The sequence below is a fragment of the Bison bison genome, unplaced genomic scaffold (assembly GCF_000754665.1).
Source record: "Bison bison bison isolate TAMUID 2011002044 unplaced genomic scaffold, Bison_UMD1.0 scf7180017864356, whole genome shotgun sequence".
Classification (NCBI taxonomy): domain Eukaryota; kingdom Metazoa; phylum Chordata; class Mammalia; order Artiodactyla; family Bovidae; genus Bison; species Bison bison.
Genome location: NW_011494928.1, coordinates 3,778,115 through 3,801,335, shown reverse-complemented (window position 1 = coordinate 3,801,335; position 23,221 = coordinate 3,778,115). Strand labels below are relative to the sequence as shown.

At 37.8% G+C, this 23,221-nt stretch overlaps 1 protein-coding gene across 8 annotated transcripts in view; it reads right to left on the bottom strand.

Moving 5' to 3' along the window:
- The window catches only part of CEP295 (centrosomal protein 295kDa), a 49,490-nt gene extending 31,372 nt beyond the window's left edge, over positions 1–18,118 (bottom strand). For all 8 annotated transcript variants that reach the window (XR_826632.1, XR_826633.1, XM_010855174.1 and 5 more), the window contains exons 1-10: positions 17,987–18,118; positions 17,206–17,406; positions 15,978–16,102; positions 15,055–15,148; positions 12,521–12,613; positions 8,038–8,178; positions 6,225–6,408; positions 5,804–5,971; positions 3,632–3,853; positions 71–163 (exon numbers count right to left, since the gene is read on the bottom strand). Coding sequence is in view for 6 of the 8 variants with exons in the window: in XM_010855174.1 (XP_010853476.1) it covers positions 71–163; positions 3,632–3,853; positions 5,804–5,971; positions 6,225–6,408; positions 8,038–8,178; positions 12,521–12,613; positions 15,055–15,148; positions 15,978–16,102; positions 17,206–17,406; positions 17,987–18,100 (1,435 nt within the window). In the remaining 2 variants the exon portion in view is untranslated. The remainder of the gene's footprint in view (positions 1–70; positions 164–3,631; positions 3,854–5,803; positions 5,972–6,224; positions 6,409–8,037; positions 8,179–12,520; positions 12,614–15,054; positions 15,149–15,977; positions 16,103–17,205; positions 17,407–17,986) is intronic.
- Between the last annotated feature and the right edge of the window lie 5,103 nt (positions 18,119–23,221).

The window sequence follows — 23,221 nt, the reverse complement described above, 5'->3', positions numbered from 1 at the left end:
ATTACATGTAATTTTATTAGGAAAAAGATGTAATGAATTAAGTTTGCTTAAGAATGTGAAAAAGAAATACCTTGTTCCTTTTCAGAGTCAGTACTAAATGAAAGTGGTTTATCTTCACTAGTAAGTGGTCCAGAGTCAATTGTTAGCATGTCACTTTCAACAACTGTAACAGATACATTATTAACATAATATCACTGTCAAAATTAAATCTGAACAATGTAACAAAAATCTACATTCAGATTATCACTGGTCCACCTGAATGTCTTATTTAGTTAAGATCCAGCCACCTTCCAGATGATCACATATTTTATCTGATAAACTCAAGTCAAACACAAAAAGAAAATAAAGAAGATACAAGAAGATGTAAGACTAAAATTGTAAACAAAAAGGAAAAGATGAAAGACAACTGACTTAAAAGACAGGCTTACAACAGTTTCAAACACAATAGGAAAGCATAAAAAGAATAGAGGAAGTAAGGTACCAAACTGTAAAAAGAAAAAAGCTGAAGAAATTTAAATGTATCTTCAACATACTTAGATTTTAGGATTTTTATTATTTATGAAACCAGAGCAGAAAGTTAAGTTAAAGCAGTATACACTGATCATATCAGGGTGGCCAGAAACTGCACAGAGTGTCACCCACACATTCACGCAGCACCCACGTGTGTGCTGCATGCACATGTACCTGGTCAGGAAGGAAAGGCCTCCAAGTGGGTTTTATGGGGCAGGTGGGAGCAAAACGTTATATAATCATCTTAGAAAAAAATTATAAAATTAGAAACAGTGCTAAGTACTATATAAGAAACAAAAAAAGAGGGGCTATACAAGAGAGTATTTCAGACAAATCTGAATCAGACTAGGAGCTCAGGTGAGATTTCCCTTAGGAAATGGCACTTAAGTGGACATTTGAAAGGTAAGGAAGAATCAACCAGGTAAAGAGTGTGAGATGGACAGGAAACCTTTCCAGACAGGTCAGCAGGCATTAAGGACCCTATGAGGATTTAAAAAAAAAAAAACTTGGTTCAGATAAGGGGAAGAACACAGTCATATGAAGCTAGAGAAAGATTACTACCCAGGCCCTTTTCCAAAATTACTTGGTTATGGATTAAAGATGAAAGTGTCACCTTGTATTAAATGCCAATGCCATATTCTCTCTCCTACTTCTCACTCCTTTTTACTGCTTGCCCCTTCTCTAGACATTTTCTAAATGCCCGAGTTCCTCAGATGTCTTATAAGCCCTTTTCTCATTGAATTCTTTCCACTAAGAGTTCTTCCATGCCCATGTACTTGAATATCACATGTCTGACTTCCAAACTTATCTCTCTTTGCTTTAAGCAGGTCAATTAAGTTAATAAATATGAACTGAGCACTAGTCTAGACTCTGGGGATATAGCAATGAACAAAATCAAGTCCTACATTCCAGGACTGGAGTCCTGGCACTAGGCTAGACTCTCAAGGCACTAGTCTAGTCTCTGGGGATATAGCAATGAACAAAATCAAGTTCTACATTCCAGGACTGGAGGATGAGCAAGGTGGAGAGGGGTAGGTGTCAAGACAAGAAGCAAATGAGCAAGAAAGAAAATTTACGGTCCATCAGATGCTAAGAGCCATGGAGCAGAGGTGACAGGGAGTGAGGATTATGGGGCTGGGGGAAGGTATAGAAATTTGACATTTTACATAGAGTGGCTGAGAAGGCTTTATTGAGAAAGTGGTATCTGAGCAAGTATTTGAAAGAAGTGCCAGAGTAAGCCATAAATATACCCAAGGGCATCCCCCTCCCCACCCAAAACCAGCACTTTCAAAGACCATATGATTTATATTTGCTGTGTTGGAAAATCAGCCAGGAAGCCAGTGCCTACAGTGCAGTGGTTGGGGAAAAAATGAAGTCAGAGCAACAGTGAGTAAGGGAAGTAGTGGGGAGGGGTGTGTGGGGAGATCTGATGCCACCGTAAGAAAAACAGTTTTCCTGAAGGAAATGGGTAGTTGTTGGAGGGCTTCCCCCAAAGGAATGACGTAGCTGACATGTTTTAACAAGATGACTCTGGAAAAAGATTACTGCAGGAAGGTGCAAAAGCTATGCATAGAGAGGAGGTTAGTGTAGGCAAGAATCTACACTAGAGAATGAATGTTACTTACACAAGGATGGTAGCTGTAAGAAATGGCTGGACTCTGGATATATTTTGACCATAGGATCAACAGCTTGATGATGATTTGGATGTAGAATACAGAAGAGACAAACCAGAATGACAAGCTTTTTGGCTTAAGCAAGAGAATTTTTTGCCACTTACTGAAATATATGATCATAGGAAAAGCAGGTATAGGGCAGGAGGGGATATCAAAAACTTAGCTCTGGAGAAGTTTAAGATGTGATTCGATACACGAGTGTGTGTGTGTTAGCTGCTTAGTCGTGTTTGACTCTTTGTGACCCCATGGGCTGTAGCCTGCCAGGCTCCTTTGTCCATGGAATTCTCCAGGCTAGAATACAGGAGTGGGTTGCCATTTCCTTTTCCAGGGGGATCTTCCTGACCCAGGGTTCAATCCTGCATTGCAGGTGGATTCTTCACCACCTGAGCCACCAAGGGAAAATATCAAATAGACATTTAAATAAAGAAGTGGAGTTCAACGAAGAGGCCAAGTCTGGAAAGACACACTTGGAAGTCACTGGTGTACAGAGTGTAATGTAAAGGCATCACATTTTAGAGACCAACTAGGGAGTATCAATACAAAGAGATGAGATGTGAGAATCAAGTTCTGGGGCAATAACTAGTGGTTGTTGAGATGAGAATAAGCAGCAAAGAAAACAACGACGGAGAAGTCAGCGACGTAGGAAAACCAAGAAAGGGAGGTGTCAAAAGGTCAAGTGCAGAAAGTATTTTCAGAAGGATTCCTGCTGTACTTAGGATCAAATCAAAGACTTAAATAGGAACTACAAGCCACTTCTTTAAGAAGGCTGGCAGCAAAACATTTCCACATAAATCCAATTACTTTGTTTAAAAAAAATCTAGAAGATAAAACTCAAAGAAAAAAGCAAATCAAAGAAGAGTTATGTCATGATTCTTGTTTGATAGTATGTAATTCAAGGAAATACTACTGGTTTGACTTTAGTAACTTCTGGGAATATATTTAAATAGCCTATATATCTACCAAAATTTTTTTTAAAAAATTAACAAGAAACCAAATCTCTGGTGGGAAAGTAAAATAAACACACAATACTGTACATTCAAAACTGTTAATGTGTTCATATCCTTTGATTCGGGAATTCCTTTCCTTTGTTCCTATGGAAATAATTAAAGATGTAGGCAAAGACTTTGCTAAAATGATGCTCATTACAGTGCAAAAAAGTAATAAGAAACATTAGAAACAGCCTGTACATCTCAACATAAGGAACAGGCTAGTTCTGGTTCATCAATGTCTTTGGAAACATATCTATGAATAATTCACTACACTCAAAGTGCTCTGGAAGAGGATTCAGTAAGGTTTCTAACACTCACTGCCTGTAAGTGGCAGCATTATGGGCTTTGAAACATTTTTCTTCCTTTTGACCTCTGTTCTTTGATTTTTCAGAAATGAGCTTATCTTTGAACAACTTAGAAAGGGTTTATGTACTATAATATGAGACTGGAGAAAACTACCTTGTTCCTGCCCAGAGGATAATGTTCTGTCTTCACTCACAGTTGCTCCTGATTCAACTGTCAGGGCTTTACTTTCAGCTTCACTGACAGTTGTAATCATTTCACCCTCCTCTTCAGACACGGATTTAATTGTCCAGAGAGATTTTTGGCTTCGGATCTTATTTAATAATTTTTTAAAAAGAATTTTTGAAGGAATCCGGTGGGTCTTCACTGCTGAGGGAACTAAAAGAAAAGGAAATAAAATTTATTCAGCACCTATTACAAATAAAGTAAATTAGTCTATCTTTACTTAGTTACCACAACCACCACTGGTTAAAACAAAAGTACAACTGTATTTTCCTCAGTATTTACAATTAAACACAATTTTATAACCAGGTATAATTTTTTTCAACTTAAATTTAAATAAGGACACCAAAATTCAATTACAGCTGACCCGTGAACATGCATGTGAATTGCACGTGCATGCATGCTAGGTCACTGCAGTCATGTCTGACTCTTTGCGACCTTATGGACTGCAGCCCACCAGGCTCCTCTGTCCATGGGACCAGGCAAGAACAGTGGAGTGGGATACCATGTTCCAGGGGATCTTCCCAACCCCGGGATTGAATCCACATCTGTTTCGTCTCCTGCAGTGACATGCAGATTTTTAACCACTAGCACCACCTGGGCTCCACTTATGTGCAGATTATTTTCAAATAAATATGTTATCACAGGACTACATGACCCAGGGTTGGTTGAATCTGCAGATATACTGGATACTGAGGCCCAAATTACAAGCAGAGTTTGGACTGTATGGAGGGTTGGCACCCCTAACCCCTTGTTCATGGGTCAACTGTATTTTTCAATGATCGGCATGCAGCAAGCTTAAAAATGTATCAGGAAGATGCTTATTCCACTTGATAAATGATGACAGAATGTGTATCTCTTAATCTGTGGTTAAGACTAGCATTCAAAATATGTGCTATAAGGTTTGCAAGAAAATAAAAGATTCTGCAGAGGCCAGAAATGAAGTTTAAAGGGGAATTCATGGCAATTGAGCCCAGAACCCATTTTTCTGAAATTTATGCCAAATCGTAGTAACCTTATACTTTGTTCGGACAGCAGTGTGAACACAGGAAACAGGGATAATGCCTAGAGCCCTACCCCAAGGAGTCTTAGAGGAGATCCACATAAAATGGGAACCCCCAAGGACTACCTATCCACAGTGTATGGTGAAGATGAAAAAAAAAGTCTGAGTGGTTTTGAGCAAAGGCAATACTCTTAGGAATGGGGAGAAAAGAAGTTAAAAGGAAGAAGACTTGGTCTCTAAGGAGATGTGTAGTGAAAGACAGCTTTGTCTTTTTAGAGGTATTGATGCCTCTCATAGCTCTGGCCTGGATTACTACAGACTGTGGTATCATCATTAACATGAGGAAGACAGAAGGACAAGGCAAGAGAAGATGAAAAATGTACTGTTAAGACACTGGCAAGTGAAAAAATTCAGAAGGTGGAGAGAGAGGTGAAGTTTGGAAGCAACCTAAGTTTGTGCTGTTCATCCTCACATATGAAGTGCCTAGAAGCACAGTAGATTGCACCGTAGAAGCACAAAATCTAAAAAGCAAAAACAAAAAAATGCTCACCTTTCAAATGAACTGAGTTTATCAAATAACCTAAGTAACCTAAAAATCTTCAGACTACATATATGTGTGTGTGTATATATATATATATATATAAAACATTCCTCCTATGTATATGAAAAGGATCTTTAGTGACGGAAATCTGAAGTTTCCTCCCCTTATCACTCCCATTAGTATTAGGCACTGTTTGTAGTTAAATTCAGAGAAGGCAATGGCACCCCACTCCAGTACTCTTGCCTGGAAAATCCCATGGGCGGAGGAACCTGGTAGGCTGCAGTGCATGGGGTCGCTAAGAGTCGGACACGACTGAGCGACTTCACTTTCACTTTTCACTTTCATGCATTGGAGAAGGAAATGGCAACCCACTCCAGTGTTCTTGCCTGGAGAACCCCAGGGACGGGGGAGCCTGGTGGGCAGCCGTCTATGGGGTCACACAGAGTCGGACACGACTGAAGCAGCAGCAGTAGTTAAATCAAACCAGCCTTTCCTAACTGCTGGCAAATGATTAACATTTTTTCCTATAAAATACAGCAATATTCAGGTCAGAAGTTTTTACCGTCTGCTTCACTAGAATGTACTGTTTCAGCTTCTGTCATTGGAATGTTTTCAGTCTCCCCTAAACTTTCGTGTTCCATTGAGAGGTCCAGTTCTTCGTCTTGGATCTGATCAATCACAGCAGGCAGAGGCTCTGGTTCAAGGTGCAAAATCAGGTTTCCTTTCACCTCTCAATAAAGAAATGCACAGACATGTTTCCATTCCAAAATGACTAAAAAGAACTTGCACATAAAATTTTAAAGCTCATCACAGTTTCAAGTTTAAAATATGAGCACCTCTTTCAAATGAGAACTCCTTTCAAAACAAAAACTGCTTCATCAAGACAAATGTATTTTCCCACAAAGACATTTAATAAGTAACATTTTAATGACATTTAATAACATTTCAAAGTAAACTTTGAAAGTTTACTGAAAACATCTTACTTCTGTCTGCATTGTACATGTCTTCAAAGGCAAATTCTAGCTCTCTCTGCCAATCTTCTTTCATTTCACTGCGTTTGTATGGAAGTTCCACTAGTTGTGGTGGCATCCGTGCTACCATCAGTCTCCTGCGTGCCAGGTCCTCTTGCTGGAGCTGCTGGAGTTCTTTCATTAGTTTCTCTTGATTCTTCCAAGAATAAAGAGAAATAATTAACAACTGAGTCACACACTTTGGATAGTAACATTAATAGTGAGGAAATCATGAAGGAAATTAAAAGTGGAGAAATCATGAAGACAGGGGCTGTAGTTCCATCCCCTCCTTTACCATTTGATCAAATGCCACAAGACACTACGAGTTGGCCCTCCATATCCGCAGTTCTTCCAAATCCGCAGATTCAACCAACTATGGACCGTGCAGCACCACAGTATTTACCATTGACAAAATATGCAGGTGTAAGCTGACCCACACACTTCAAGGGTCAACTCTATTATGCTGGCAAGTAATATGAGAAGATGGTTTTGGTTAGGCCACAAAGCTTCAAACGTGTCTGTCAGGTCTCCTTCCTCGGGACAGTCACAAAGCTACACTCTAATTAAGGTGCCACCGCTCCTGCAATGTACTTTTTTCAGTTCTCCATGCTGCCAGCAGCAGATACCATTCTCAAGTGAGCACCAAGACTCAGGGAGATTGTGGCTTAACAAATATTTCCTGTTATTCCACACTATGCTTATGATTAAACAGCTAAGTAGTGAAGAAGGGAGGAAAACCCTGGGAAGACTGACTGTGAAGTCCACTTTCTTAACCACTAAACACTACTAATTTATGCAAGAATGTGCTCAGTTTATATTACTTTTTCATGTTTTTTTGCCTGTAGGTTTAAAACTTAGATGAAATTCATCTTTTAGCTTTTATAAACTAGGGGTAAGTTATGATTATCACGATAATCATAACCTGACTGTAGTCTCTCTCCATGGAACTTCCCAGGCAGGATTACTGGAGTGGGTAGCCATTCCCTTCTCCAGGAGATCTGCCTGACTCAGGGATCCAACCCAGGTCTTCTGCACTGCAGACAGATTCTTTACTGTCTGAGCCAACAGGGAAGTCCTAGTGATAAAAACTAAAAATTTAAGTCATAATTCAGTTCAAATTATACAAACTAAGGCATCTAATTCTGTGGCATCTAATTACCATAGAAGTGCATAAAAACTCATTCTTCAGATGAATGTTTAAAAATCCAAATGTATTAGTCAAATTCAGAAAAGAAAATCAGACTTCTAAGAAGAGGAATCATTTCTATGCTGTTTCAAGAATAAACATTGAACAATAAGCATGACAGATGCAATGCTGTAACTACAAAGCCAGCTTTCATCATACATATTTTACATCTCTGCAACAAAGTTCAATGCTTCTTGACAGCAAGGATTGTGACTATTTTTGAACAATATTCTGCAAAGCCAACAAGTCCTTTGCTTGGTAAATATTTAACGAATCGAATCTGAAAATCCACAGAGCACAAATGTAATTCAAATAACTAAATTAGAAAAGTGATTAATTTCTTCTTGGGCTATTTTTAAACTGATTAATACATTAAACTTTTAATATATTCATTTGTACAAATTTTAGAAGAAAAATGAGAACAGTTTCATCCAACCTGAATTTGAAACGAGGAGGTAAAAGCAAGTCGGAAAACTTGGAATAACATGAATCAGAGACGCTGTTTTCCCATTCTTCAAGACTCTGTCCTTTGAGACTGTTCCCTGTCAGTTAAGTCCTACAGTGCCATCCGTAAGGCCATCAGCAGAACTGAATGCTTACTTGAGCCAAATGGATCTTTTTCATTGCTTGGAATCCCCGGGCATGTGCCTTCTCACTCTGTTCCATTTTCTCTTGCGCTGCCTGCTTCTGTAGTTCTTCTAATCTTTTAGCTTCTTCTTCAGCAGCCAAATGAGGATCTGGCTAGCAGTCAATCAATAACATTTTAGACAAATAAAGTATGAAACAAAGTGGTAACTAAAAAGCAAAACAACCCTAAAATCATGTTTTTCTATTTATATCAAATTAAATGATAACCAGCTACATATATTCTTTCAAGTTATATTTTTAAATGCCCACAATTATCAACAGCATGTATGTATGAAAAAAGTCGAATTGTTAAACAGTTTTACAACTTGTTCATTTTAAAGTAAAGTACACTATACTCATCCAAATAATTCCTCCATCCTATTTTTATTAAGAAATTCTACTAAAACAACAGTGTTGAAAGGTAAACAAATAATAGTTAAGAAATCACAAACGTCAAAGGTCATGAAAGCCATTAGCACTAAGATTTGCCTTTGGTTTTCAGCCAAAATTTGCTGCTTGGCTTGCACCTCGGGAAGGCCAAATAATCAAAACACCTTCTTTAACATAATTTCTGGCTTACTAGAACTTGTGCAAATCAATGATCATGTGGTTGTACAGTGAGCCATTATTTCATTAACATAGCAACATTAAATGTGTGCCTGTGCGTTGGGGGTGGGGCATGGAACATAACCTGGATTTACTATTATACCTAAACATTCACTTTCAAATACAAGTAAGCATTTCAAACATAACTTTAAGTAAAAATCTTAAATATTTTACATGGTAAAAATCTATCAGTCAATGAAACAATAACCACAAAAGCTATTACCACATATTTAAAATTATTTATAACTCTCAAGTAGTGAGATAAATAAAGAGATAGCTAATGAATTAAGAAAGAGTAGGGACTTCTCTGGCAGTCCACTGGTTAAGACTCTGCCCTCCCAATGCAGGGGATGTGGTTGGATCCCTGGTTAGCAAATTAAGATCCTGCAAGCTGCTCAATGCAGCCAAAAAATAAGAAAGAAACAAAGAGTGTAATGGCCAAATAAATGCATGAAAAATATTATATTCCTTTTGAGCTAATAAATATTTATGTAAATCCTTATTAACAAAGGTCAGATTAAACCAAAGTTATAACCTCTATAAAATTATTCAGTGTATTAACATGTAAAATATTAAAATGAATTTTAGGAGCAACATTTCATTTAGGCCATGAGGTTTTTAAGAAAAAAAGTTATTTGGGGATTCTTCACATCATGTGAGGGTGAATTAAAAACCAGAATGTCAACTATGATAAACCAAAATTTGAAGAGAAGGAAAAACTTCAAAACACACAACATATATAATAAACAGACTGAGTCCAGATATAATGATATATATAAAGAGTATCAATAAAGGGTCAGAGAAACATTAGACATGCCAAACAAGTTTTAATCTGACTGCTGCTGCAGCTGTTCAATTGCTAAGCTGTGTCCAACTCTTTTGGACTGCAGCCTGCTAGGGTCCTCTGTCCGTGGAATTTTCCATGCAAGAATACTGGAGTGGGTTGTCATTTCTTTCTTCAAGGGATCTTCCCGACCTAGGATCAAACTCACATCTCCTGCATTGGCAGGTGGGTTCTTTACCATGTAATCTGACCACTCAATGTCAAAACAAGGTTTTACAAGTAACTGTTTTCTTTAAGAAGACAATCTGTTGAAACTTTGTGTCAATGCAATTAAAAATTTAAACAAGTATCTGGTTGAAATAATTGCAAGATTCTGTTTTTACCAGCTGAACTCAAAAGATATATGTGAAATTTGCAAAACTGTAAATCCCAAGCAAAAATACTTTTTAGAAAACATGTTTCTGAAAACCCCTTTCCCATGAACTGTAATCTGCAATACACAAAACAATAAGTGATTAAATATGCTACTTCTGCATTTTCTACCCAAGACATATAGGTCGAAATCTGTTCTGCTTGTCTGCTGACATTTCTGGATCTTACAGCAAACAATACAGTGGATCTGATTAGAAAAATATTTCTAGGATGAAAAATCCATTTTAACAAGTGCTGCGTACAGTCATTGACAAAGGAATAAATCAGATGAAAACCTCCTTAGTATAAAACAACTTTTTAATACTAATATAAAGGATGAAGAGCAGGAGTAATTTAGGAATTTCAAGCCTATGAAGTTTTGTTTGTGTGTACAGAATGTAAATGTAGCACAAAATTTAGAGAATAACTGGCTCTAAATAGGAATATAGCAGGTCAATGTCATCATTCTGTCAAAGACAAACTTTATAACATACAACAGACTCTATCAAGTATAACCATTTTATCAAGATATTCAAACAAAACATGATAGCAACTCTCACATGCTAAAAGACTGACTGAACGAAATGAAAGTGCTTATCTGGAGAAAGCAGCTGAAGGAATAACTGAAATATATGCCAAGAATGCAAGTAGTTTTATATGATACCTCCTATAAAGATCCTATCATTCTACTCAAAGAAAGATTCTAAATTATTGCACATGTGAAATAAGCTTAGATGCAGATGAAAATACAGAGATTTGTTATCTGGGAAATCAAGCACATTACTGCACTATCACATTTTAAACCCAAGGTTTACAGACAGATTTTTCCTAAGTGATGGTGTAAGGAAGAAAATATTAGAATGCTTTAGTATGCGGGACAGTTTTTATAAAACTGCATTATAACTACTAATGTAATCTTCAAGTCCAGAAATTGAAGAGAAGGTAGGTCTTTTAGTTACTGTCAAAGAAAAAAGTTTAAAAATTTACTGTGACACCATCAGTGATACCCTATATGACAGCTAAAAACAGAAATGTCTTTCATCAATCTTAGTATAAAATATGTTTAATACTAATAGAAGGTATTGAAGTTATAATAGTATTTTACAATTTTAAACAAGTTTCAAGATTTATTCCTTTCTTAGAAGTTAACTTTATGATGGTAATACTCATCTTGTGTCTTGATCAAATATTAACACTAGCTATTACAGAATTTGTTGCATTCTAACCTCCACATGAATGCTACACTGTGAAATAGTGTATGTATCTAGTAGATAAATATATCTAACATGAAAAAGGTGAAAATTCACTGTTACAAAGAAACAGCAATTATAACAAGGAGTAACAATTGTTTGTCACTCTTAACACAGATAATTAATTTTTAAGCCATATCATTTCCTACAGACAAGGATATGATGTACACTGTGTGCTAGGTCACTTCAGCTGTGTCTGACCTTTTGCAACCCTAAGAACTATAGCCCACCAGGCTTCTCTGTCCATGGGATTCTCCAGGCCAGAATACTGGAATGGGTAGCCATTCCCTTCTCCAGGGGATCTTCCCCACCCAGGGATTGAACCAGGGTCTCCTGCATTGCAGGCGGATTCTTTACCACTGAGCCACCAGGGAAGCCCATGAGCACGGTAAGACGGCCATTTTCATGTTGCAGTCACTTTTTAAAAGGAAATTTAAAGATCTATATCAAGTATCTGTGATAAAATGTTATACACTGTGGAACCTATAATTTCTCTTTTAGACATTTATTCTAAACATACAATCAGAGCTGTAGACAAAATATACACAACATGGCTTTATTGGCGGTCCTATGGTTAAGAATCTACCTTGCAATGCAGGGGACACCGGTCTGACCCCTGGTCCAGGAAGATCCCACATGCCGTGAGGCAACTAAGCCCATGCACCACAACTACTGAAGCGCACGGGCCACAGAGCCCGTGCTCCACGACCAGAGGCCACCACCACGAGCAGCCCGAGCAGTGCAACCCGAAGGGAGCCCCTATTCTTCACAACTGGAGAAAGCCAATGGGCAACACCAAAGACCCAATGCAGCCAGAAATAAACAAATAAATTTTTTTTAAAAAGCTATAAAAAATGTACAAGATGATTATGTTTGCATTATTTACAAAGCAAAAAAAAAAAAACCCCTCCACAATAGAATGGTTAAATAAACTCTATAATGAAATATTTAAGTAGGTATTAAAAATCATGTTTTAAAAAGCATGTGTATGTTTATACACAAATAATGAAAATGTATTAATTAAAAATACTATAATGAATCCATTAATGTATTAACCGATTACTTTTTCATGATGAAAACTTAGGTGTTTTACATGTATCTAGTTTCAAATTTCTAGAGTATGTATTATTTTTATGTCAAAAAAACTTTTATGGTAAGAAAATTAAATATATCAATTTAGGAGGCCAATCCCTTTCATTCATATTATATCAACATTCCATTCACATTCAATATGACATTGTAATTCAAAGCATATTTAAAAGATTTTTTAATCACTATTACCCTAAGACAGTTGGTAGAGCTGTTCAAATTTTGATATCTGATAACAATATATGTAGAACAATATATAACTCAATTCAATGGACAGAGAAATAATAAAGTGAGAGTCATGAAAAAAGTCAATCACCTGCTTTGTGTCCACCTCTCTATTCACAAAAGTACAAAGATGATGGTAGGTAGAACTGTTCGTCTTCACGTTAGTTTTCTTTACTTCAACATTCTGAAAAATGAAACAGAAAATAGATTGTTAAGCTGGAAGTATTCATTTTCATTTGAAGCAGGATCCATTGAAAAAAGTAATTTTATATTTTAATCAGTTATTCTTTATTTTTTTTCTTCATGAGAGCGTGCACTGTATTTCCACTAATCTGAAGTTTAGGTTTAAAAGTCAGATTGTATTTCAGTAAGAATAATGAATAGGTGACACTCTACAGTTTACTGTATGACATCAGGAGGCACATAATGGCAAGGTGTGCCTCTATTACTGATTTTAAGTTTGCTCATTTGGTTATGATGTTTCATAATCAATGATAAGAGAAAGTTCTCTTTTGTCTTTTCATAATCACTGAAGAAGAAAGTTCTCTTTTGTCTAATGGAAGTAGGCCAATGAATAAATGCAAAAGGATGATAGATACTTGTGATGGTAAGTATCATCTCCCAGATTATTTGGAAATTGAAAAGAGAAAAATTTACCAATATAATTGAGATAGATCTCTTGTAGCCACATAACCAAATCAGACAAATACAGAATACAAGAAATTAGTCTATTCAAAAATTCTGAAATAAAAAAGGGTTGGGGAGAGAATGCTTTACTTTGAAGACACAAAGCAAACAGAAGCAAGAGGTAAACCTTGACTGGATCCTGGTTACTTTTCTTAGTGTGATATTGTGGCCACATAGGAGAATGTCCTGGACTAACCTGATGGTATGGTGGTAAAAATCTGCCTGTTAATGCAGGAGATACATTCAATTCCTGGTCGGGGAAGATTTCATACGCCACGGAGCAACTAAGCCTGTGCACCACAACTACTGAGGCTGTGCTCTAGAGCCTGGAGCCATGACTATTGATCCATGAGCAGTAACTACTGAAGCCCATGCACCTAGAGACTGTGCTCCACAACAAGAGAAGTCACCACAATGACAAGCCCGCGCACTGCAACAAAGACCCAGCACAACAAAAAATAAAAACAAACCTAGAGTTTCGTTAGGAAAAGAGAATGTCTTTATTCTTAGCAGAGGTACGTTGAAGTATATGGGGTGAAATGTAACCTATAAATATACGTTCAAATGTATACATTTATATCTTCAAATGTATACACAACCATTTGAAATCTACACATAATGCAAAATGAAATCTACACACAAGCTATTTCTTATACTCTTCTCTGTATTTAAAAATTTTTCATAATAAAAATGTTGGGGGGAAAAGTACCACCACAGTTTAACATATAATTCGTATTTGCCAAATCACTTACACAGACAATGTTTTGGTCAGTTTAAAGTTTTGACCTTGACTTGTTAGGGCTTCCCAGATGGCTCAGATGGTAAAGAATCTGCCTGCAATGCAGGGGACCTGGATTTGATCCCTGGGTTGGGAAGATTCTCTGGAGAAGAGAATGGCTACCCACTCCAGTATTCTTGCCTGGGGAATTCCAAGAGGGTCAGAAAGAGTTGGACAAGACTGAGCCAGTTTCACTTTCGGCTTGTTAGAAACATTAAGAATTATGACAAAAGTAATAATAATAATTTTAAAAAATGGGCAAAATACTGCCTGCCTTTTAACAAGGCACTGGGGGAATGGCTGAAATCTGACTTCTCTGTTTGGATCTTACTAGATCAAATGTCACATGGCAGATGTCTAACATAAAAGTAGGAAGGCTGACAAAACCAGAGGCTTAAGATGAGACTACCTGGTACTGAGGCTGATCACACACACATAAAATACTCTTGTCTATACAACAAAATAATATATCCTGTATTTGTATTTTTTAAATTTCTGTTTAACTTTTTTGATAAACACACCTATGTAATTTAGATAATGATCCAAATGAGTTGTTTTAATAACCACAGCAAGATAATCTGAGCAGGAGAAGCAATACCTTTCAAAATTAATTTCTGCTTAATAAGTTAAAATTTTTTTTTAAAAAAAAGCTTCAAATCACAAAATCACACATTTTACTCTCACAAAGAAACAGACTTTTCTTACCATTTCACATAATCTTATGTGAAGTTATTAACTTATCTGGACCTAATTTCTGTGTCTATAAAATGATAACTATTTACAATAGCCAAATCTTGAATGTGGGAAAGTCTTTAGGGCAAATAATCCTTTTCTTTCCCAATAAAATAAAAAAGGTTACAGTTTTTCAAACAACAAAAAAATCTCAAGACAACTGGAGAAAACTGAACACAGACTGGGTATCAGATTATACTGGGAACAACATTATATTAGTATTGTGCTTTAAAGTCCTTAAACATCAGAGATACAAACTAAAGCATTTGTGGGTAAAATGCTGTCTAGAATTATTTTTAAATATTCTAGATATGTATTACCAGTACAGTTAAAAACTAAGTTCAAACAAATGGCATTTGGATGTGCACTGAATTCTAACAGCAAAGAAGAATTACTATATCCAAGCTCCCATACCCAGAGTAATTCACCTCAAAGAGAGCTGGAGGAGGGGGTGGCAGACTTGCAATTTTGGCAGATCTCTCCTTTTCCACAAGCAGAGCTTCTTTTCGAGCTTTTATATGCCTTAAAAAATAAAAGATGTCATAAATTAATCTCTCAAATAATGTTACAGTACAACTCAAAGTTAAAAATATAAAAGCCATTACAATCTTAAGAAATCCTCCACAGCCTGATCCCACAGGCTCAAATGCTATTTAATAGAGTGCATACACATGTGAGAAAATAAAGAGTAAAAGCGGTGTAGCTAGACATAAAGCTCCATAATGTGGACTGACCCAACAAACATCTAATGTTCTTTAGAATAATTTGGAATTATAAAAACCTAAAAATGATAAAGAGGGGCCACTGCATAAAATGACCACTTCTGACTAGCTAATAGGTTCTTTCATTTTTACAATATGCAAAAATCTCATCAATGACTTGCAGAGTCTATAACCTCTTTTAATGTTCATAATTGCACTGATTTTTTTCTTTTTATATCAGAGGCAGACAGATTTTGGTTGACCTGCTTTCTAAACTAGTAATACACTTCTTCAGAAACTCAGTAACTGCTGCTAAAATCAGAACAGAAGAGAAAGTTCACTTGTTAGTATGTACTCCCCCAACTGCATTATTTTAAACCAAGTTTAACAAACACCATGGATATACTATGTAACTTTTAAAAAGTATCCAAGTTTTAGTTTTAAAGTTTAGTCACTCAGTCATGTCCAGCTCTGCGACCCCATGGACTGTTGACTACCAGGCTCCTCCACCCATGGGATTGTCCAGGCAAGAGTACTAGAGTGGGTTGCCATTTCCTTCTCCACACACACAAAAAAATATCCAATGTACCCTTTAATTCCAGCCATATCACTTTCAGTGGAGAATACGGTAAAAATTACTATTACTTTACCAGGTTTTTTGTTTCATTAACATTTCTTTTTGATTTTTCTGTACTCTCAGGGCCTCTTTATGTCTCATTTCTGCCTTTTTTTTCCTTTCTGCTGCCCGGTGTGCCAGAGCATTTAAATCAGGCTCCTAAAAACAAATATTACTTAAAATGTCATGTTAAACAAGACTAAAATGGCAAATATATAATATGTGTGGTACTCTGTCAGGGCAAAAATCATGAAGATGTATTCAAATGAAAACACTGGCTATAGCACAAAATTAATGATGAAATAAATAAAGCTACAAAAATCTGATATCAGAACTTAAAGCTATTAATACTAAAAACACAAACTAAAGCCAGGGACCAAGAATATTTTGATTGACAAATTCTTTAAAGAGTTCTTCCTGACTAAAAGTTTGGTTACAAAGACATGCATTCTTGGAATCCAGCTTGTTTATTTTGTGTGACTATTTCTGGGACCACAATCTAGGATTTTCCAACCATAAATCAGAAGAAACAAGGTCAGGGAGTAGTCTTAAATACTGAGTTAAGTACTACTTTGCCTTTGTGAAAGGAAGAACTCAAGTGTATACACATTTAATTACACATTTTGGAGGTATGAGGAAGGAGTGACAATGAAATCAGAAATCCCACCGAACTTGTCCAAAATGACTGAAATGAGTAACAACTTGTAATTCTGAAGGTTACTATTTTATTCACCCAGTTGTTAAGGACTGGAAAAGAATAATGTTTGCTTTTTTTATGAAGTATAGTTTGATTTACAATGCTGTGTTAGTTTCAGTATACAGCATAGTGATTCCGTTATACATACACATATACAGCTGTTCTTTCTTGGATTCTTTTCCCTTGTAGATTATTATGAAATACTGAGTATAGTTTCCTGTGCTCTACAGTAGGTCATTGTTGGTTATCTATTTTATATATAGTAGTGTGTGTGCTAATCCCATTCTCCTAATGTATTATCCCTTACCGCCCACCAGTGGTAACCCTAAGTTTGTTAGAGAATAATGTTAATTTAAACATCATAGAAAACAGATTTTCCTTCACATGACTCTTACCAGAAAATGAATCAAGTAGGATTCTTAGTTATATTAAATTTACAAAAACATTCAGGCTGCCCACAGCAAATTCTATACATGAAAACATTTTTATCAGTGTCTAATAACACAAATCTACTTTTAACAAGTATCATTACCACAGACAGGTAGTCAAATAAGTGCTCACTTACATTTTCTTTGGCTTGTTGATGCCCCTCTCCCATATTTCTTAAACTTGCCAAATACAGTTTTTCCAAGTTCTTGATTTTCTGAGTTTGTGATTCCACCCATTCTGTCCTTAGTTCCTCTGCCAAACGAGTGAATTGCTGATTTCTCCTCTGTTTTATATCTTCTCTTATCTGTAAAGCAATATCTCTTTCTTGTTCTCGAACCTAAAGGATGAATATTTAAGATTGCATGAAAAGAGGCTTACTTCAACTTTTTGGAAAAGCTCTTTGGAAACAGATATTAGATATATCAATTCTCCAGAATATTCACAAGATATTAGATAAGCCCTATTTAAAGCAGAAAATCCAGGTGAAGGAGAAAAAACCAAAAATAAGACTTACAAAGTTCCCTGATAAGCCATTATGTTTCCTCCCCAGAGACCTAAGGGGACTGCCATTATCATTCTGATTTGAGCAAGTTCCAAGAGTTGGTGATGGACAGGGAAGGCTCATGTGCTGCAGTCCATGGGGTCACAAAGAGTCAGATACAACTGAGCGACCAAACTGAACTGAACTGAACGTAAAAAATTGGCTTCCCTGGTGGCTCAGTGATAAGGAATCCACAACCCAGTCCAATATTCTTACCTGGAAAACCCCCACGGACAAAGAAGCATGGCAGGCTACAGTCCATGGGGCCTCAAAGAGTTAGACACAACTTAGTGACTTAACAACAATAACAATGTAGAAAATACTAATAATTTTGGGGACACAAAGAAGTTGACACTATGTTCCAAATAAATCTCACCTGCAGCAATCTTAGTTTTCGTCTTCTTTCATAATCTTCCTTTAAAATGAAGGCTTCCTCATTAGGACTCAATCTCAGCTTGCCAGCATTCACTCCCTTTCTTTTCATTTTCATGTAGTACTTTAAATATGAAGGTTCTGCATTAAAAAAAAAAAATATATATATATCTATTAAAAATAAGACAGTAAAGATTAGAACACTTTTTAAAGGGCTGTAAACATGAAATAATTTGGGTAAACTAAGTTCAACTTATTTATAAATAGCAATCATTAATTCAGCACTTAAATTGGTAGTTCTCAGATGGGGAGAAAGCAGTTTAGTGGTGAGTAAACCATTTCAAGCATTACTTGATGGACTCTGTGGGAGAGGGAGAGGGTGGGAAGATTCGGGAGAATGGCAATGAAACATGTAAAATATCATGTATGAAACGAGATGCCAGTCCAGGTTCGATGCACGATACTGGATGCGTGGAGCTAGTGCACTGGGACGACCCAGAGGGATGGTATGGGGAGGGAGGAGGGAGGACGGTTCAGGATGCGGAACACATGTATACCTGTGGTGGATTCATTTTGATATTTGGCAAAACTAATACAATTACGTAAAGTTTAAAAATAAAATAAAATTCAAAAGAAAAAAAAAAAAGAAAGCTGAGCGCGAAGAATCGATGCTTTTGAAAAAAAAATGCTGTCTAACAATTGTTAAATCATGAAAGTTTGCTGAAAAGATGTTTTCTCAATTACAGCCGTTTATAATATTGAGGACTTGACAATAAATTTCATATTAAAAAAAAGAAAAAATGCTTCCTCATCTGTGGCAGATTATTGTTTACCTGTAGTATGTGGGACCTGACTAACTCCTACTTGAGATTTCCAGAGTTTACCCAGCTTAAATATAGAAAACCACAAAGATTTCAAAAGGTGTGTTAGCGCAGAATAAATGCTTCAAAATTACAGTTTAACACTAGAACTCTGATAACTTGTACATAACCAGCGAGACTACTATACTGCAAGGGCTCCTGGCTCATATTTCAGCTCCTAGTCTGTGATATATAATATGATCACCAAGTGTCATTGTATCTTAGGGAATCACATTAACCCCTCTACAGTAAAACAACTCTTCAGTAATTGGTGGTGTGATTTTTAAATGAAATCATTAAACAAAACTCCTAGAACAAAGTTATGTTTTTAGGTTCAGTCCAGGGTTTAAGATTCCTAGATCTAGTCTTCTATTGCTCCTGTTTACACTCAGGTGTTCTCAATCGCGTCTCTAGATTATAACATGCCCCAATTTGGGGAAGTCTGGCAGGGAAAAAACGAAAGAATTTAAGAATCTATAGTTTTTATAAAATTTAAAAACCCTCCCCAGGTGATTCTGTATCTCCTTGTTCCCATTATTGCCATTTTCAAAAATTAGACACTTCAAATCAGTACATAACCATGATTTCATTTGAGATCAATCTCTTTACAATGACCAGGAAGGGAAATATGGTAACCAAACACTTAAATCTTTCTGAAGATAGTTTTCTGTTGTTGTTGTTGCCCCATTTGACTTGTGAGAATCCTAGTTCCCTGAGCAGGGATCAACCTGGGCCCCCTGCAATGGAAGTGCTGAGTCCTTATCACTAAACCACCAGGGAATCCCCTTCTGCAGCCAGTTTAAGCAGCACTTCCCTGTGAAACTGCCCTCCAGTGATTCTTGCTCCACCTGCCTGTCCCGACCTGCCTGTCCATAAGAAATGTTACCCTCATATTCATATGAGGACTAACCTATGCTGCCTTGATATTACCTTCCTCTAGTTTTTCATCAATAACTTGCCCTTTCTAATTAGATTCCTTAACAATAAGGATAGAGGCTCTGGTTTTGTTTTGTTTTTTTTTAATATCCAAATTAACCACGAATAACCACCACCACGAAGTATTTCACATACTAAGGATAAATACTGTTTTCACTCAGGTGTACAAATAGCGACCAGAAGAATTTGGGGTTATCTAATAGGAACTAAGGGCTTTCCTGGTGGCTCAGTGGTAAAGAATCTACCTCTCAATGCAAAGACCTGGGTTTGATCCCTAGGTTGGGAAGATCTCCTGGAGAAGGAAATGACAACCCACTACAGTATTCTTGCTATTCTTGCCTGGAAAATCACATGGACAGAGGAGCTTAGCAGGCTACAGTCCATGGGGTTGCAAAAGAGTTGGTACATGACTTATTAACTGAACAAACAAAAATAGAAACTAAAACTTTTTCACTGAACTCTCCATCAAAAAGAAGGCAGGAATGATCTTATTCATGGTTGTATGTGCAGAGCCTAAAAGCTGCTTTGCTCCTAAGTAGGTCCTTCAGTGTGCTGACTGAATGAATGACTCATTCAATGAGTTAATTCATATAAAGTGCTAGATAGGTATATGTGGTCACTGTTACAACCTGATGACAAAAAGGAATAACTGCTTACATGTGAAAAATCTTTTCCAGCTGAAACCCACTCAGCTGATATTCACAAGGCTTCGGTAATGTACTCTGAAAGTGCCAACCAACCATTCTCTATTTTAGACAAGAATCAAAGGCCTCTTAGGTTATTGACCTGAGTGACAATATCTACTGGCAGAGCCAAGAGAAGAATCTGGTGTTTCTTATATATGGCTCCTAACTTTCCGAAATGCTAAAATATAGGGAATAAGGAAAATTTTGTTTAAGCCCGTATTTTTTGCAAGAGGGGATTGACAAGAACTAAACAAAGAGACCCAACAAAGGTCCGTCTAGTCAAGGCTATGGTTCTTCTAGTGGTCATGTATGGATGTGAGAGTTGGACTGTGAAGAAGGCTGAGCACCGAATAATTGATGCTTTTGAACTGTGGTGTTGGAGAAGACTCGAGAGTCCCTTGGGCTGCAAGGAGATCCAACCAGTCCATTCTGAAGGAGATCAGCCCTGGGATTTCTTTGGAAGGAATGATGCTAAAGCTGAAACTCCAGTACTTTGGCCACCTCGTGCGAAGAGTTGATTCATCGGAAAAGACTGATGCTGGGAGGGATTGGGGGCAGGAGGAGAAGGGGACGACAGAGGATGAGATGGCTGGATGGCATCACGATTTGATGGACGTGAGTCTGAGTGAACTTCAGGAGTTGGTGATGGACAGAGAGACCTGGCGTGCTGCGATTCATGGGGTCGCAAAGAGTTGGACACGACTGAGCGACTGAACTGAACTGAACTGAAACAAAGAGAAAACAAGTAATCCTGTAATCCTCAATTTCCTTTTCTAGAGGATTACAGGAACAAGCATATGTTTGTTATTTTTACCTAAGCTGTGACAGAGTAACTGTTTTTTCTTGTATATCATTATCTTAATTTTTACACTTGTTTGGATATAATCTGATTTAGTATTCCCAGCTTCTCTAAATGTCAACCACAGTACAACCACCAAAACCAGGAAATTAACACTAGCACAATACTTTTAGCTAATCTACAGACCTTATTCAAATTTCATCAATAGTCCCACTAATGTCCATTTTCTGGACCAGGTCCCAAGCCAAGGAAAACATATCCTTTGACTGTTGTGTCACTCTGCATCCTCAAAGAAGTAGATGCCAAAATGGGATGAAACCCACCAGGATTTTATTAGAGGAAATGCCTGTGTGAGGGAAAATGGAGAGGGAGGTGGTGAAAGCTAGGAGTGTTTCAGACTTTCATGCAAATCTGCCACTGAGTGAAGGAGGAAGGCAAAGTTGGGTAGATGACCCTTAAACTGTGCAGTCTAAGGAAGCTTCAGGAAGACTGCTGGGGAGTCCTTAAGCCAAAATCCCTTGTGTCTCAGGAACAGGCCTGCCTTCACATCCACCCCATGCTGTCATTAACTAGGAGCAGTCTATGGGAGGCATCCATGTAAACAGATTTCAGAACACAGGGGCTGAGGGTCTATAAATCATGTTCTAATGGCTAGGCTGTTTTGTCTCCTTCAACTCCTCTAATTTGAGATGTTCCTCAGTCCTGTCACCCCTTCCTCCATCTTGACATTTTAAAAAGATGCCAGCCAGTTATTTTGCATAATGTCCCTCTATCTAGATGTGTTTAATCCCTTCCTATAGTTAGACTGAGGTTATGCATTTTTGGCAAGACCACCACAGAAGTCATGACGTACTCTTCTCAGCACATCACACCAGAATGAGTTTTGATCCCTTGATTAAGAAGGTGCCTAACAGGTTCCTCCACTACAAACACCATTTTTTTTTAAAGTATTTGGTGGAGAGATAATTGAGGCTATGTAAATACCATGTTCCCCACCATATTTGCCAACTAAATTTAGTATCCACTGATGACCACCTGAAACAATGTGTTTTCTGCTTACATTATTCCTTCTACACTTACCAACTGGAATCCTACTTAAGGAAGTTTCACCCATTCCCTCACTTTAGTATTTATTCATATCAATACAGATTTTCAAATTCTAAGTACTGTTACTGACAAATAATAGAGGTGATACTATTTATCTTGCAAGACTGTCCTGAGGATTAAATGGCAACGAGCACCTCTTAATCACCTATATTAGGAAGATGCGGCTTCAAGGCCCAACTCCACTTGAAGCAAAGACACTTAAAATCACTTTGGTCTCACTTCCTTGAAATATATAAGCGGAGTATAATATCTTCTCCAACAGGTTGTTCTGACTGTATGTCTTAGTAAATATAAACTGCCAGATATTTTCTAAATTTTAATGACTCTACCGTTCCCCATTGTTTTACAAAACAGACGTTTGCGGCAGAACTTAGTATCTAAGAAATTAAAGGTGAGAGACACCAAAAGAGAGCATGCTCTCTGCATGAAACGATTCCAAGCTGGGCTCTTAAACGGCTCCCAGGAGTGAGGCCGCTCGGCGGGTGACCTGGGGGCAGGACGCACCCAGGAGTTCTGCAGTGGGACCCCGCAGACCCTTCCGGCCGCCCCGACTTGGAAGCTCAGGGCCCCCGCGAGGCCCGACCCCACGGGAACGCGCATGGCCGGCTGCGCCAAAGGCTCCGGGGCGGCCTCTCACACGGCGCAGGCGAGCCCGTGAGGGGGGACGCGCGCCCCGCCGGCCTCGAGCCCGTGAGGGGACGCGCGCCCCGCCGGCCTCGTGCCCGGCCTCTGGAGAGCCGCGGGCCGCTGCGAGTGCGTCCCCCGCGCAGAACACCCCCGGCTCCTCGCCTCGCGGAGAAGTGCACGCTCGGGGACCTTGGGAGGCCAGCGCCTCTGTCACTCACCAGGGA